Source organism: Ammospiza nelsoni, chromosome 4 (assembly GCF_027579445.1).
Source record: "Ammospiza nelsoni isolate bAmmNel1 chromosome 4, bAmmNel1.pri, whole genome shotgun sequence".
Taxonomy (NCBI): domain Eukaryota; kingdom Metazoa; phylum Chordata; class Aves; order Passeriformes; family Passerellidae; genus Ammospiza; species Ammospiza nelsoni.
This window is the reverse complement of record NC_080636.1, coordinates 17329095-17346666: the sequence shown is the minus strand read 5'-3', so window position 1 is coordinate 17346666 and position 17572 is coordinate 17329095. Positions and strand designations below refer to the sequence as shown.

Genomic DNA, 17572 nt, shown 5'->3' with positions numbered 1-17572 from the left:
CATTTAGCTGAGATAGGAATGTCATGGAATTCCTTTTTACTTACTTCTCCCACTAGGCTAACTGATTAACATGGAATTCGAAGCAGAAATTTTCTAAAAAGACCTTGATGCCTTAAGCAAGGACTGTATTACCTAAACAAAAAATGCATTATAGAGAAAACCCTCCACTCAGATGTGACTAATTCCTGGGTATGCCCAGCTTCACAAGATGTCCCCCAACTGACAGGAAACTACTCTGGTTACTTTTGCAAATGCTCACACTCTGTGACTGAGTGCTTATTTGCTGACCAGGCTCCTGACTCTGCCCCTGAACTGCCTGGCAGCAAGGCTTGGGCACATCTGACAGACAAGACCTTGAACTACCCTATTTAAATTAAACAGGAGGGAGATGGATGGGTTTGTAACAGATCAGGGTACAAAACCTTCATCTGGGGAGTGTCCAACCTTTTCTGAACACTGAGAGAGGCTGACAAGTACCTTTCCTTCCACCTGCACCATCAGGGAGCAGTTACTGAATGTACCCAGGGCTGGGCTGGCTGTGAGAGGGGAGGTACTCCCCACCTTTCCTCTTGTGACTCTGCCTGGCAGACTAAATTCAGATTTACTAGGCCAAGGGATGCCAGAAGAAGTAAAATCCTCTAACCTTACACTAAGCACAATTACTGGGAAGCAAAACTGTCTTAAAGTTGTCAGTACCATACAAACCTTGTAAGGATTTCAGATGTTGAAGCTTTTTTCCTTCATACTCTTCTGTGATTTTTCCTAATTGCTGGTAGTAGTTTTGCACCAGTCTACTGATATTATTGCTGGTCCCATATACACTTTCAACAGCAGATTCCACCAGTCTCTCCTGTATCACACAGTACAAGTCACAATTAATTTCCAAGCCCAAAAGTGTTTCGATCTGTTTAAAAAAAACCTTATACCTAATTTGGTATATGCACACAAAATTGTGAATTTAAAATGTGGCTTTAAAAATGGGGAAGACTGAGACACTGAAAACCATGCAACATTTCAACATGAAAAATTGCAGCAAAACCTTTCTAATCTCCATCTCCATCTGGGAAGTGGTCATTCCCCTATCCACTCAATCTCTACAGCCCATTTTAACAGTCAAGCCAATTGCCAGCAAAGCAAGCTAATCTATGTGTAGATCTGCTGTGAGCTTCCACTACAGAGAAAATCCAAATATTTACTTTGGAAAAAAATTATTGATCTATGATGTAAGTTTTAATTTTAATTTTATTTAATGATTTATCTTTGAATTAATATTAAGCTGGTAGAATGCAAACTATTAATTAGTCAAAAACCCTTTATCAATAGATAATCATCTCATTTTTTTCTTCTTTTTGTTATTCTCTGTCATTAAGAGTTGTGATAATTTTTTTCCTGTTCCAGTGTTTGACTTAAAACCTGTTTTGGCTGCTGTAGCAAATACTGTACTGCTACATAAACTAGCTTGCAAATACGTTGCAAATTATGCTCAGTTTAAACACAGCTCCTAAGGGTTTTCTGCTAATACTTCCAGGCATAGATTACTGCATACATTAAATTGCTTTCCATCTGTGCAAGGTAGCCCTTGTTTTGTTTGAAAATTGCTATTGACCATTTCCATACCTTGAAGTCCTGTTCATGATCTGAACTCTTTTTTCCAGCTTCCCCTCGGGCATACTGCAGCAGAGTCTGCCCAATCACCTGCTCCATGTGCTGCTGAAGAAACTGAAGAGCTTCCTGGATTTCTGTGACTAGCTGCTGGTGGAATTCTAAATTGATTTCTTGTGTTTCTTCCTCAAGCTTCTCCTCCTCTTCACGGATGTGGGACTCCTGGTAATCAGACAACAAGAGAGCACTGCCATTTAAATATGTTAACAATTGTAGTCAGCTTCACTTTGAAATAAAGTCCTGCACCCATTCAGAATGTTATAGTTTTAGTAATTATAATAACATAATTTACAGAGGAAGTTTGTACAGTCATTTAACACATTTGCCACTGATATGTACAGTTGTGGTATTTGCTGGGTCCCCAGGATGGAGGAGGAATTGAGAATCTGACTCTATGTTCTTAGAAGGCTAATTTATTATGATATATGATATGATACGATATGATATGATATGATACGATATGATATGATATAATGCTATACTAAAACCATACTAAAGAATAGAGAAAGGATCTTACAGAAGGCATAACAAGATATTAATTAAAAACTTGTGACTGACTCCTCTGAGTCTGGATGGTGATTGGTCATTAAGTAAAAACAATTCACATGTTGGCTAAATAATCTCCAAAGCACATTACAAAGCAGCAAACACAGGAGAAGCAAGGAGATAATATTGTTTTCATTTTTCTCGGAGGCTTCTCAGCTTCCCAAGAGAAAAATCCTGGGCAAAGTGATTTTTCAGCAAATATGACACTGACATTGAGTAAAACTGCATCCTGTCCTATTAGTCACTCCTAAGTGATGTATTCCCATGTATGTGAAACATCCTGAGTCCAGTAAGGGACAATAGTGGATGCCTTGACAAACTGCACAGGGGCAAGGCAAGGACAGTTATGCACCAGGAATGCATCCACAGCCTGCATGGTCTACCTGAGGAAAACTTGGTTTGCTGGTACTTAGGAGTACCAATACCCTTGGGAGTACCAATGGCCCTTGGGACAGGTCACAAAGGTGGGTAATAACACTTGAAAACCATTTGCACAACATCCTCTGCTGGTGAGTTCTAAAGTTTCTCCACATATTTCTTAATTTTGAACCTGCCATCTGGTAACTTTGCTAGGTGCTCTATTCTTTCATTAGAAATGTGAAAAATGGTTCTCTATTCACATATTTGATGCCAGTTTTAAAACCTATGATATTCCAGAAGACACCTATGTTTTAGGCTGAAGAGTTCAAGTCCTTTGAGGTCTTTGGACCATCCTTGCCTCCATTTTTGTGCATGAAAAGTGCCCACTTTTCATCTAAGCTCTCTTTAGTGAACAGTGGTATCTGCTTACCAGCATGGTCTGTTCTGTCATCCCTAAGTGTAGTACTCTGCCATAGATGGCCTAATATTCTGTTGCTGATGTCTTTCTTATATTTACACACTCAGTTAAGGCTAAATAACTTGAAAATATTCTGGAAGATGTGACAGTACCTATTTGATGCCTGCAAGTAGAAAAGGAACATTCATCTGTAGAAATATTCTTATTAATGCTTATTAATACTCTTATTAATGTTCTGACATGTTATACTTAGAGCTAAGACTTATATTTTTGAGGTTTCTGAGAAAGTTGGAATGTCATTAAAAACTGTTTCTCATTTTTTTAGAGACCTAATGTCCTGTGATTATGCCCAAGCTAGGATTCATTAGTCATTTTACATTCTACATGAAATCAATAGATAGACATGACATTGTCCACCAGTATAAAACTGGCCCAAGCAAAATTTAAGTTTGGGTAAAACAAAACAATATATCTAAGAATCTGGTTGAATGTCTGTAAATTAACCTCTTCCTGAGCTCCTTATAGACTGTTCCTGGTTTTGGAGGATGTTTGTAACATGTTTTTTCTCTCTTGACTTTTCCCAATTCCTATGCTCTACTTTTTCAGCAGCAAGAATCTAGCAAGTTTATTTTTAGACACTTCCTTGTGAGATGGGTTTTAGCTGGAATTTGAAAGAGGCTGTAATGGAGAGATGCCATAGGAACACTAATACCTGAGGACATTTCATTTTCATTAGGGAAGGTAGTGATTGCATCAATTAACATCTCCATGTGAGCTAAGTGAGAGGGAGTAACGGAAAGCAAGAGGAATGCAGTGATATACATTTGTATTTTATTATTTTATATTTTATTTCTTTTGAAAGTTAATGAGTTTCTCAGATTTTCAAACTTAAAAGAAACTGCTTCAATTGATATTTTTCAAATATGAAAACAGCAGGACACAGACTTTCCTTATTCTTCTTCCATGTGGAGATTGAGGGTTTGTATGATGCAAATTGAAATTAGAGGGGTACAGAATTTTACCTCTCAGCTAATTACACAGCAACAGCGTGGAGCACAGAGCTGCAAAGTGTTTGATGGGTTCAAGCCATATGTGCAGCAGCAGTGGGCTGGGCAGAGCTATCACTGACACCTGCTGGGAGGGTTGTCTGAAGTTGAAATATGAAATGTGGTATTGCTCTACATAAATATCCAATGCATGTAATTAAATAACCAACAACACTTAATAGATCAACACTAAAAACCAGTCACAAACAGATGTGAAAGTGACCTATGGGAACATCATGTCTAAAAATCTCTTAAACTTTCTTTTGTCTTCATGACCTACAGTAGCCAGATAATTTGGGAGGATTGGGAATGGATGCTGATCTTCTTATGGACAGAGAGAGAAAAAAATTATGAAAAATTATGACAGTATAGAAGAACTTGATTTGTGTGGTAGGAGTAAGAATTTCTCCTAATGCTCCAGTAAAAACTTCTCAAGTGCATATTACGATCCCCAGCAGAATTAGTAGGAGGCTCTCTTACCCTGAAGCAGTAGCTTTGCAGAAGTCCTTTATACATGCTGGCATCCTTGCCTTCATGCATTAGCATTTTCATATAAATAAATTGCCAAATAAGCTTGCTAGGACACTCAATAAAGTATAAGGGATTAAAATGTCTGCCCAAACTACAACAGGCATACTCAAAGACGTCCTATACCAGCAATGTGCACATTTTTGACAGAGAATACTTTTCTTTCTCATTGGAGCTTGAACTTTTTTTGTTGTTGCTTTTTTTTTTTTGGTTTTTTTTTGTAGTTTAGGTGTGCAGTGGCCACTTCTAATGCCAAATATCACAGCATGTGAGACCTCTGGAGATAACCCACCTGGACACTGTACCTACCACTGCCTTCTGCAGCTGCCACTGGTCCTCATCTTGGCACGGGGAGGATCCCTTCTGCAGGGTGTGCTGCTCTCTCAGCTCCTGAAGGGAGCTCTTCTTTCTGGCCAGCCGCATGCGCGCCAGGGCTGCCAGCCCAGCTCTCCGCAAGCTGAACCTGCTGAGCACTGAGCACAGCAGAAGTTGGTGCTTTTGCAAGATGTAGCTAACAGACCTGTAAAAAGGACCGTTAAAAATCCATCAGTGAAGCTGCTTGCACACCTGTGTTCAGCAAAGTCATTCCCTAAAGGTGGAAGAGTTATTCTTCACTCTGCGAAATGCCTTTTTGTACAAAGCATGCCTTGGAAAGCTGCTCAGGTGTAGAGAATGGGTACTGCTGTGTTACACTTCTAGTTCTGTCACACTGAAGTTAAATTAAAATGAAAACAGAAATAAAATAGCTAAATAACTATCTACATGTTACTGGAACAAACACTTAATATTGCAGCAAATGCAACTCCACCATGACGCAGAGAGTGCAGACAGAGGCTGGTTCAAGACTAGAAACCCCCCACAAACACAGCAGATACTCACAAAGCACACCAGTGACAAATCACATAAGACTATCTTTTCTAATTTCTAGGAGTCCTGATATGTCTACATTTTAAAATTTACTTTTGATACCCTGACAAAAAAACAAGACCAAATGGCTCTCTGTCTGAAGTGCTAATAATCCCTCAACACTGCTTTCCACAATGTAATGTACACAAGTTTTTATCTGGGCATGCAGCAGTGAAGTTTTACCCCACTGCTCATGGATGAAACTGTGCTTACTCATCACTGAGGCATCCTAGCCTGCTCACGACGCCTTGAATTATCTTCTCTTGTTTCTCAGACAGGTGCTTTTGCATCACAGCAGACAGAGCATATTCTCTTATCCAGAGCTAAAAGCAGAGAAAAGAATTACAAATATAAGATACTCTGATTTCAGCAGTCACTACATAAAGAAACAACTGTTTATTTTGCTAGAAAAATCATCCTTTGCTTTCAAAAACAAACTCATTCTGGATTAAAATCATTCTACTGTTTTTTTCCAATTATCAAAATCCTAAACAAAACTCACTGAAAATAAAAGCTTTGCACTGGTTTGGATCAGCCCTGAACTGTGTTTCCTACAGATTTTTTGGTTTCAGTTACAGAGGAACAAGAAAAAAATAACAATACAGCACAAAATACTGCATTGACTCTCATCAGCAGGTTTCAGCAGGCTTTTTATTTATTTTTTCTTTTCTCTAGTAGAGAATATAGTTTTTATTTTCACTGAAAAAAAATACAGGTATCATCTTCCATCACACTTCTGTCACAGTAAACAGTGCTAATAATTGGAAATGGAGATTAAGTGATTAGACAAGTATATGGACTGCAAGTTTACAGCTCCTTCACAGTGATATTTAGATTGAAGAATTTAATCTTCAAATGAATTTTGATGGATTTGCCATTAGACTGTAAACTTCCGGAGACATGGAGTTAAGATTTAGTTTAGTATGTTGCTGGTATTTAAGTCATAAACTGAAATATTTGCAAGGCTCCAACTCTTACTGTAAGATGAAGAGTGTAATTTACGCTACTGACAGATGAATAAAAGTACGTTACCTGATGATGTATTCAGAGACCCAAATTAAATATAATACCAAGGATGTCTGACAATTTCACTTTGTGTTCCAGCATCATTCAGAACACGAGGGACTAAATTTTCAATTATGGCAGACAGGCAGGTTTCACTAGATCAGTATGTCCAGCAAAGGATTAGATGTTGTCCTGGCTGCAGGAGGGGGTGAAGCTTAGTGCAGTGTGGGCACATCCAAGTTGTGATTCTATCCCACCCACATCATACACGTGGGAGTGGTTTTGGGGTGAAAATGAGCACACTCTTCAGAAGTGGGCACCATTTTGCCTCTCTCTAGAGAAGGAAGGTGTCAGCATCAGCCCCTGCAGATCCAGCCCCCACTGCACTCCTGCTCCCCCCTCCTGTTTTCTCCAGAATGCAGCTCCAGCACTTGGTGCTGAAAGGACAGCGGCACCAGTGCTCATAACTACTGGATATATACCTGAGTATTACACAAAACATCAGCAAATTGTACAACTGATACATCTGGAACAGCTATTTCTGTAAATTTTTTTTAACAGAGAGAGAGAGAGGCCAGCGGATCCTGACAATATTTTGTGTGTTTTCTGCATCTAAATATAACAACCATTTTACCTAGAAGTTCTGAGAGGTACTATTCAGTATAACAGCAAATAGCAGGGCTGAACTGACAGAGCCTGTGCAGAGGCTGCCATGGGGGAAGGACTGGTGGGACTGAACCCTAGTCCAGTTGAGAGGAGACCCATTGATAACAGCTGAGCTGAGGCTGGGCCAGCTGAGCTGAGCTGAGCTGAGCTGAAAGGAGGTGGCAGAATGGTTGGAAAATGGCAGTGACCTGCAGGACCAGCACAGCGGGAGAAACAGCAGCTCAGACACCTGTGCAGAAGGGAGCCCAGCAGAGCAGCAGCACAGCTGACTCAGGGGATTTATCTGTCACTGGTTTCCAGGCTGGGGGGTGTGGGAAATGTTAGCCATGGGAGTTCCCTTGCCATCCTGCCTTTGTTCCTGCTGACCATGTAGGTAGCGAGTGGGAATGGTCTCCATATCACCTTTGTCTGGGAAACCAAGTGGACACAACCTATAGGGAGCATCTGCCATCTGTTTTTTCCCAGTGGTGAACTCCTTTTTGCTGGGTAAAACCCCTTCTCTTTTTGTACACCTTTGCTATTAATATTGCTGTTGTTATTGTGAATTTCTTACTCCATGGCTTTGTGCTTTCAGTAAAGTGTTATCTCAACCCATACTTTCTGCTTTTGCCATTCCCTTAGTGAAACAGGCAGGGGAAGGGGAGTGGTTCATTTGCAGTTTAGTTTCCATCTGGTGCTAAAGCCAGCACAAATGTATAATTGCACAATTGTTAGTGTTAGAAATTAGGAGTGCTACTGGGCATCTCTGCTGGATATGAGTTTTTTCATTGAGAAGCAATGATCTGTGCAGGAGAGAGGCTTTCTCTGTGAGCACAGAATGAACTCCCCTGGGAAGTGCAGAGAACATCAGAAACTTTGTTTTGGCTTCAAAATAAAAATGTATTTCTTTCATGGCTAGTGCCTTCCCTGTGGAATACACAGTGACACAGCTAACTGACCTCTCTTCATGTAGAAAACCTTACCAAAACACATGTTCCTGAGCAGGATGCCTGACAAGGATGGGAGGGCAGGTAGTCAACAAGTGACAGATGGGAAGAGTGCAGCTGAGCATGAGTAGCACAGCCCCAAAGACTGCATGGCACTGGAGACCCACCAGGCTGCTCTTGGCAAGAGCCTCAGATGTACCTGTGTAGCCAGATCTCAACTGATCTGAGGCTAGGTGAGTCTGATAATCACAGAGCACAGCTGAGCACACTGTCTTCTCTGACTGCATGCTGCAAGCATCAAATTAAGGTCTATCAGGTCTTCAGGTATCATCATGACAGATGGCAAAGATGTGCTTGAAGTAATAATTGTTATCAGCATTTCCCTTTAGCAACTCTATAGATTTAGCTCCTAGGGTTTCACACCTCTCTGTACACACCTTGTAGATCCATTGTGTACTTTAATGTCTCTTTCAGCAGTTCAAAGAAAGTCTGAAAATGACCTTTTACTTTCCAGAAGTAATTTTATTTCCAATGAGAGGCTGGCTGTGGTTCAGCTGTGGGTTTCCATCATTTTTGGAGACCTGATTATTTACTGAGAAGTTGCTCTTGAAGGGCAAGTAAAACAGCATGAGGGTACATATCACCAAGAGACAGAATGCCTTCAGGAACTGATACTTGAATTGCAGTTGGAATGGTAAATGATATAATATTGCAGCCAAGAACTCAAAATATAGCAGCTCATTTGCTATCAAAATATATCCTATCCAAAAGTAAATCCTATCACTGTCAGTGATAACAATGCCAGTGCTTCTTGCAGTTGTTCTCTATTTCTGTTTACGAAGAAACAGCCTAGTTCTGTAGTAGTGAGGAGTTCCTTATAAAGAATAAGTCACCTTTTCCATTAAGACTGCATTTGAGGTAGTCCATATGTAGAATTTATAAAATGATTCTGCACCTCCCTGAGACCAATGGGAAACTGAGAATACAGCAGAAATTCCTCCAGCACACAGTTATTAAGCTGAACACTATAAGTACCTCAGTCATGTAAGTAGTAAGAGAACAAGAGGAAAGGAAGGGGAATCATTAGACATTTATGATGAGAGGATTAACAAGGAAGACTGAGAATTAGATAAATACTAAACCAGTGTTTTGTCTCAAAAAGACCATTAGGAAGATGATTAAGATAGAAAGGATCAGCTGGGATAAACAGGACATTGTATGTTTAATCGGAAACAACACCTAGGCAGCTCACAGGGATGGGGCTAGCAGAGCTGGGTATTTTCCACCTCCAAAATACAGGAACACCTCACACAGAGGCAGAAATGTGACAGCAAAGATTCTCTGGGAATGTTGAGGCAGCTGGCATATGGCTGAAAACCAGCAAAAGAGAAACTTTTTCAAAACTTCTTCAGGTCAGGTGTCACGGTCAGGCTTTGTGCTTGCACCCATACTCCACTGTTGGATCAAGTCAGCAGGCACATCTCCAAGCTTCCTGTTCTTGGGAACAGCCTCACTTTGCTCAGAGATAGGTTGGATGGAGGGGAAAAATCCATGCTGCTGCACAAACTTAGTGGCTCAGGCTCTCTGATCCCTGTATTCAACCAGAAAAAACAGTGACAAAAGTATGGTAATTGAGGGAGTAAAGCTTTAAGGAATGTCTGGCTTCTTGAAGTGTTATTCCAGTAGCTATGAAAAAATTAACCAGAGAAGTGATAAAATGCCCACCCTGTCAAAACTGGCAATCAGGGGACAGTTCAACTTTCTGGGTAACAAGCAAGGATTTGGGAATGGATGGAAATCTCATCCCATTTTTATTCTGTAGGCTTCCAAATATTTTGCTTCTCAGTCATAGGTGCATTACAAGATCTTCTGAAGCGCTGCTGAAGTTAAGTATTACTCTCTGGCAATAAAGGTGAGGAATATGCCTCTCCTTTCTGTTTTGACACCTTTAGCACAGATTATTCAGGGAATGAAAGGAAAGTGATTTCCCTGTCTCGGCCTGTAGATGGGGTGCGATGCACACTGACTGCCAAGTGAGTCAGCCTGGCGCAGGAGGCTGCTCCCTGGAACTGCTCTCTACAGAAATCATGAATTAGGGACTATGCGGGAAAATGCTTAAAATTTATTTTCACTAGTCATTTACTCCCATTTGCCTCACTCATATCCTCAAGCCTAGAAGGCAAAGCTGTATATGAAACTGATTTTTTTTCTTATCAGTTGTAAAGGTATTTCTTTTCACCCAAAGGACATCATATTCCAGACACGTATAAATGCTAGGAAAGATAATTTAAAAAAAGTGGTTCGAGTAAAAGGGAAAAATGTCTTTTAGAGCCACTTTGGAAAGCACACATAAATTTCCTAGTGAAAAGTTTTCTGGTGTTAAGACTGCCTGTAAAGCAGGTAACTGTAACTCCCAGCACAGCACATTTATCAAGAGGCAAATGAAAGACATATCTTCTGCTGCAAAATGCCTGACAACTTAAAAGGCCTAACAATATGACTGTGGATTTATGGATCTTTTGTCAAACCCAGAACTCTAACATCTATGGGCTCTCCCAAATGACATAATCATCTGGCACAAGTGTCCAATATCTCTTCTTAAGGTAGAAACCAAGTGTTCCTTTTTGTAGGATGCAAATGTCAGCTTATTGCTAAAATGTTCATGCTGCTGTTTTATAGTAGGAAAGGGACAAGAAATGCACATTGCATTTGAACACAATATAATGCATTATTATGTTTTTCAGACTCATGAAAATTTGCCAGCCTAGCTTTGGTGGAATAGTTATCTCCCTGCATGCTCTCTTTGGAGATAAAGCAGATTTTTTTCCAGTTCAAATCCCTTCCAAAAAGCCACAAGCATTAAGTTAAAAAAGGCACTTAGGCTCCTGCACAGAATATTGTCTCGCGGAATCCTAAGACGAATTTCTCACTATAAGAAACTCTTATCTCTTCTTGGAATTTATCCTGCAAATCACTTGTTCTTAGGACAGCTCTGTCTGTCACTTTTTGTATTGAATTTTTGTATTGAATAAAGCCCAGCTGCAGTGCTGATGACTCAGAGACCAATGGGAGAGCTCTGTCACTGCTAAGTTAATTCCTCTATAGCTCTATATCTCAGTAATTACTGTTAATGATGTCAGCAAACCCTTTATTATTTTAATTTTTTTTTCCCAGCTAGGAAGTCATCTCCTTTACATTATGCATGCTAGGGTACACAAAGTGAGGGAAAGTCAATTTAATAATTTAAACAAGCTGTGCTTGGGCATGACCAGAACACCTGAATTCACATACAATGAATCCACCACACAGTGCTGCCCAGAGACCTATTATCTAGCAGCTGAGTGCTGGAGTTGAACTAAAAAAATTGAGGTCAGGCATTGTTTCATTAATCACCGAAGCTACAGGTATGCCAAAATCAAACAGTAAATGCCAACCAACAGTTTTGGCACACCTGTACATATCAATGTAACTGAGCATGTGAGCAGACTCACTGCCATCAGTGGTTGCTCCCAAGCACAATTTAGTTTAGTTTGTTATATAGCCCTGTGACACCAAACCAGAAAAACAGAATTGTTTTTCAAAGTAGGTCAGTTAGAATAATGGAAATATTAAAAGATCAGCAAGGTGCATGTTGCATAACTCCAGATTAAGTAAAATATAGAAGAAAAAAAGAAAATGTCTCAATGTTTTCAATGAAAAATTTTACTTTTGTATCACCAAGGGTGTTTTTAAACCTACTGGTTAGAAACAACCCTACCAGATTTAGTAGGGAGCCCACAGTTTCCTGAATCACAGTGTTTTACAGCAGAATCCTAAATGTGAGTGGGTGAAAATGTTGAACACCTTAATGCAGTTTGCAATAATTAGGGCCTTGCTCAGTACCTCATTAACAATGTACTGGATTGTCTAGACGCTTTGCAGAATGAGGGCAAGGGAAAGTATGATTCTGCCAGTGTTAAAGAAAACTGCCAACCTTTTATTTAAGAACATCCAATTACTCTGTACGTTGCAGCACACACTTAACATTTAGGAAAGGACACACTTTTGAATAGAGGAGGTCTTTCTTTGACAAAGCTGTGTTAGAAGCAGTGTTAACAGTGACACAGGACTGCATGAATAACCTGAAGGCATATTTGAGCCCCAGTCTGATGCTAAAGACACCTGTCTCACCCTACCCTTGTTTTCTCCTCTGGTGTCAATGCCCCGTATGGTGGGCACACACACAGAGCAGGAAAGCTGAATGTGTGTTTTTCCACCTTTGCAGAGAGAGTAAGTTTATAAAAGGACATGTCATATGTTTCCAGTTATTACAGTATTAATACATAAAAATAAGTAAGAAATCTTTATAATTGCAAGGCTTTCTTGCCTGTAAACTGTATTTATATGTACCCTCTCCAAACAGACCCGGTGAAGCTTTTTTTGAAGTGTTTCTGTAGATGCCAAGAGCTGAGGACATCAGAGAGCAGGCTTGCCAGAAAGTGTTTATGTGCTGACAAAGCTGTCAAACACTGTGGACAGATGTTCAGTAATTACTCTCTGACTCCTCTATGCAAGCCTACATGCACAGCATACATATTCACTCCATGCTACAGATAAGACTGCTCCTCCTCAGCCTAGAGTTGTGTCTGGACCAGGCTATATAATTATACACTAAACACTTCCACAGATAAGTATCTTGATCATTTTTTCCTGTATCCCATTTTCAAGACACTGAGATCTCAAAGCATAACATGGATCTTACTTCTTTTTCTTGCAGTAGCTGCTCCTGGAAAAGCTTCCAGTGTCTCTGGCGGTGATTCTCCCATTTCTCCAGCTGAGGGACCAAATTCTCCTGCCATTCCTCCTTCAGAAGCTCACATTCTTTTACAGAGAGGCTGGTCACCACAGGAAGGGTCTGAAGAAATAGCTCTGTCACCAACTCTGTTAAAGCATGGGAAGCCTTAGAGTACAGCTCCTAAGAGAGGCACAGAGAGGACAGAGAGAAACAGGTGACAAAGTGAACCCTCAGCCCTTTGGAGCTGTTCCCCTGCATGTTCCACAATTGATGCCAGTGAGGGAACCATGTGAATACACTGGGCTGGTGTCCAAATCCTAGAGCTAAAATCCAATGCCCCTAAGGCTTGAGTTAAAAGGACCAGATTTTGTAAATGGAACAACAAAATGTTTTGGTTCAAGCTGCACAAGGCATTTAAAATGCAACAGTGGCAAGAGCACATGAGTCCCTGTGCCCTAATTGTTGCTCACATATGACTGCAGTAGAAAAGAATATCTTGTTTTACTATTGAGATGTGTTATAAAAACACCTATTTTGCAAGTGGCTGTGGAAACAATCTGGTGTAGCACAACACCTCGTAGGCACATTTTCTCAGGTGCTAATATGAAATGAATGAAGAAAGAGGGAAGAGTTAAAAAGGATGGTATGGATTTAGCTAGACAAAAGTGACATTAGCCATGTCAGTAGTTGGTACTTCAATGTATGACACTCTTTAATGCTTGAAGAATAGAATTAGTCAAATTCATCCTGATGCAGAATAGTTTCAAGCCTAGGAAAACTAACATCTTCTGGAGGTTTTAATGAAACCAGTCCCATATGAATAGTTTTAAGTTGCTGAGACTGTTTCACTCACAAGAAGTGTTGGGGTGATTTAGTCAGATGGCATCCAAGCTAAAAACTCAGCTCTAGTTTCACTGTCAAATGCACAGTGGTGACAGGAGCTGTGCTGGCAAACTAGGCCATTTGAGATCATTTCTGGGCAGGAGTGGGGACAGGTAGCTTTCCCAGCTGAAAAGGGAACAAAACCACACTGGAAAGTCACACAGGCACTGCAGTATTCCTGCAGGATGATGAGCTATTTCTATTTCATGTATATATGATGAGCAGTATTCCTGACCCTACCAGTCCAAGAAGCCTTACTGCCTAGCTGGGCTTGCTTTCATTGCAAACCAGTGTTAACCCTCTTGGAAACACAGATCTTTCTTTATTTTCTTTAAAATACTGATCATGTTTTTAAAACTCTCTGAAGGTTTCTTGTTAAAAGAACAAGTCAGGTCTTCTAGATGCTGCCTTCTTTTAAATACAGGTTGAATTACAGTTTCTTAGATGATCAAAATATAGAACCTCTCAACAGAAACGCAGAGATATTTATCTAGATGTGAAATATGCTTGTCTGCAGCTCACAGACAACAGAAGTTCTAGTGGAATTTTTTTCGGGGGAGGGCATATACTGCTATAATGTACTATTGTGTAAGAGCCCATTCCAACTGCTAGATATTGAATTATAAAATACAAAATACTAAAAAATAATAATAAAAAAGTGCAAGGACAAGAACTCAAGAAATAAAGACCAGAACTTAGGTTGAATATGAAATATAGTTCTGTGCCCCCATAATGATACATTTGGGGTTGATGTAATGTTTTCACAGCACCTTTATCTGTTCCATGTTTAGCTTTGTAAATATCCTTTGAACTGATTGATTTCTGAAAAATATTTTAATATTTCTAATTTATTGTAAAATATACAAGCTGTGCACTGAGTACTAAATTATTATTTTCCTCCTATGATCCCTCTAGGATGCTAATCATCATATTAATTAGCTCTTTCACAAACAATAAATAGCTTAACAGCTCCCTGCAGTAACCTCTTCTTATGGATAAAAGTGAGGCACAACACTAAAAAACATGCTCACTGCACCTTTGAAATGAGCTGTCTCAGCTCTTTCCACTCTCTTACCTGTTTAAAGAAGGAAGGATTTTCAGAATCCAGCTCCCACTGGCTTTCTTTAATCTCAAAGTATTCTAAATTCTTGCAAATTGGACTACAGCTTTTTGGAAATTATTGATGGATGTAAGTATGAGAATTACTAGTCAAAGACCCAACATAATATGTAACTTCTGATAATACTTTTCCCATTTCTAGTGATTGCTCACAATCTAGACATGACCACATCATTAGGGGAGCATTTGCTACACAGGTGTATCCTGTGCTGAAGGATTACTGCCCCTACTCCTTAATTATTATATTACAAGTTCCTATTACAACAAGAGGCATGATTTATACCATCTTAATAATCTGTGAAGTTGTAGGCCTGGCTTAATTTGCCAAAAGCAGTGCCAAATGATTTACTTGAATTCTCTCTTCTGCTGTTATTTTAAAATCCAAGACTCCAAGTTCTCAGGTTTAACATAAACTCAAAGATACTGCACTTCTAATCTAAATATCCCATACAACATTTAAAGAATAATGGCTCTATCTTTGTAATCTCTCCTCTGAGCTTTACCAGCCTTTCAGGACATATTAATTCTCCTGCCTTTACTGGGTGTTCAGTGATATAAGAATTTCTATTTGGTCTGAAACAGTTCAGAAGGAGTCTAGAGGAGTCTGTGGCATTTCTACTGCAGTAGATCAAAAGATCTCAGGCAGGGTGTTAAGGAATTCTATTCTCAAACAATGGCAGCTAAATCCCTTTTAAACATATTTTGCTGAGGAACTGAGCGTTTCCCTGGCACGCTCACAGCTCTGTGTTATTATTTGCTATGAAATATTTTGCACAGAACAAAAATATGGTATTTTGTTCCTTGTTGTCAATGACATTTTGTTCTGCCTGTACCCCTTGCACCTTCAAATTATACTGTAGGCTCACCTTTGGCACTACCACAGTGGGGACAGGGACTGAAGAAAAATGTGGTTAGGTCATGTTCCAACAGAATTACTTATCTATATCACCTCATTAATGACAAGCACATGGACATCAGAGCCCAGGCAGCCCTTTGCACGCCAGACCTAAGAGGACAGCATGCTGCACCCAGAGGCCACACCACAGGGACAACACAGTGGCCATGCTGTTTAATGCAGCACTTAAAAAATGTGGCAAAATGGCCTTTAAAAATTTGGGAGAGGAAATACTAAGTCTACATTTAGGAAAGATTGCAAATGTGATTGAATTCTACCCAGCGACTCAAGCTAACAAAATAGTTCAAAACTGTTTGTACTCTAAGGAATGTACTTGATTTCAAACTGCATGAAGTCTGTCTGTGAGCAGGGATGGCACACTATGTATTGCAAAAGTTATTTTCCACAGGAAAGAAAAGGAAAATCAGTACTGCTTCCAGGATCTTATTTTGGACTAGAGCCTCTACAAATATTTTTACAAGCTTCCTGATATGCCATCTCATGTTTTTAGAGTTTTGACTTGGTGAAATTTATTCAAATTGATTCTATTAATAGAATAGCTGATTGCAGTATTGAATGAACCTGTTTGTAGTACCTGGCAGTCAATCTCAAAGCTTTTCAAAAAATCCCCAGAGAAATACATCAAGCATAAAGAAATACCATGGGGTACACATAGAAATAAAATGGGCTTAGATTAGAATGCTGAGTGCATCTGTATTTTAAATAAGGCATTGAATATATAATTTTTTCAAAAACCAGGGGAAATAAATAGCTTATCAGATTTCACTCAAAGAACAATATTAATTCTCCCCCTTAAACCTAAAAGATTAAAAGGTTCCTACATATAGATGAGTAAATAGTGAAATTGTGAAGCAGGAAAATGTATTTAGAAAGGTTGGTTGTAGTTTCTTTTACATGCCAGCCACTGAAAACTATATATTATCTCAAAGAGGCAACTGCACAACTACTTGTTAACTTGTGATAGAACATTTTATTGAAGGAATCAAGTATCTGGTCAAAGCTGTGGACCACTGCTGCATGTGCCCCCAGAAGCTCAGGGGCTAGGACACTTGGTTAGGAGGTAAAAGATTCATCTCCCAAACCATATTGTGTCTTACAAGGGACAGAGATTTGTTACTCGGATCATACATCCCATAAATACATCAAAAATTCTGGGACACTGGACACACACACCACTGGCCACTAGAAGATACTTCACATCACTCAGAAGATACTGAGACTCAGTACAGTCTCAGAAGATACACCACTCAAAACAGGGAAAAGCTGATGCATGTACTTCTCTCTTCCTTGTGAAGAATTCTGAAAAGTCAATTGGACAATGAAAACTCTACCTGCTTTTAAGCATCCTAACATCAAAAAAGCACAGTGACATTGAGGTCATCCTTTGCACAAGTTAATAAAAAAGATCCACTGCTTGATTTCCACACATTTAAAATGGAGGTCTATTGAAATTTCAGTCTTGCCCCCTCACTGGTCTTTGATTTATTCAGGAGGCAGTTTCAATCTTCTCTTTTGGTACTCCTTTTTTAGAAATATGCCTTTGTGGGTAAGGTTATGTCCCTCATGAGATCTAACTATTAGCCAATTGTGAATCTGTATAGTGGTAGAATCCATTTTCTTATGCAGTAAGGCAAGAGGAAGACTTCAGAATGAAGGCTACCCCTATCAGATGCCTTGTATCAGCTTTGACTGAAGCAAACAAAACAAAACTAATAGTGCCCAAACCCAGTATCAGAATGGGCTCCCATGGTATGAGCTCAGAGATTTAATCTATCAGATGATCCTGTATTTTTGGAGTAAGTTACAGGGCAAAAATTT

At 39.6% G+C, this 17572-nt stretch overlaps 1 protein-coding gene across 1 annotated transcript in view; it reads right to left on the bottom strand.

Annotated features, from left to right (window-relative positions):
- The window catches only part of EVC (EvC ciliary complex subunit 1), a 49003-nt gene that overhangs the window by 5991 nt on the left and 25440 nt on the right, over positions 1–17572 (bottom strand). Inside the window, exons 12-16 of the mRNA XM_059470164.1 lie at positions 12805–13017; positions 5680–5789; positions 4870–5080; positions 1618–1824; positions 706–850 (exon numbers count right to left, since the gene is read on the bottom strand). Of these exons, the coding sequence (XP_059326147.1) occupies positions 706–850; positions 1618–1824; positions 4870–5080; positions 5680–5789; positions 12805–13017 (886 nt within the window). The remainder of the gene's footprint in view (positions 1–705; positions 851–1617; positions 1825–4869; positions 5081–5679; positions 5790–12804; positions 13018–17572) is intronic.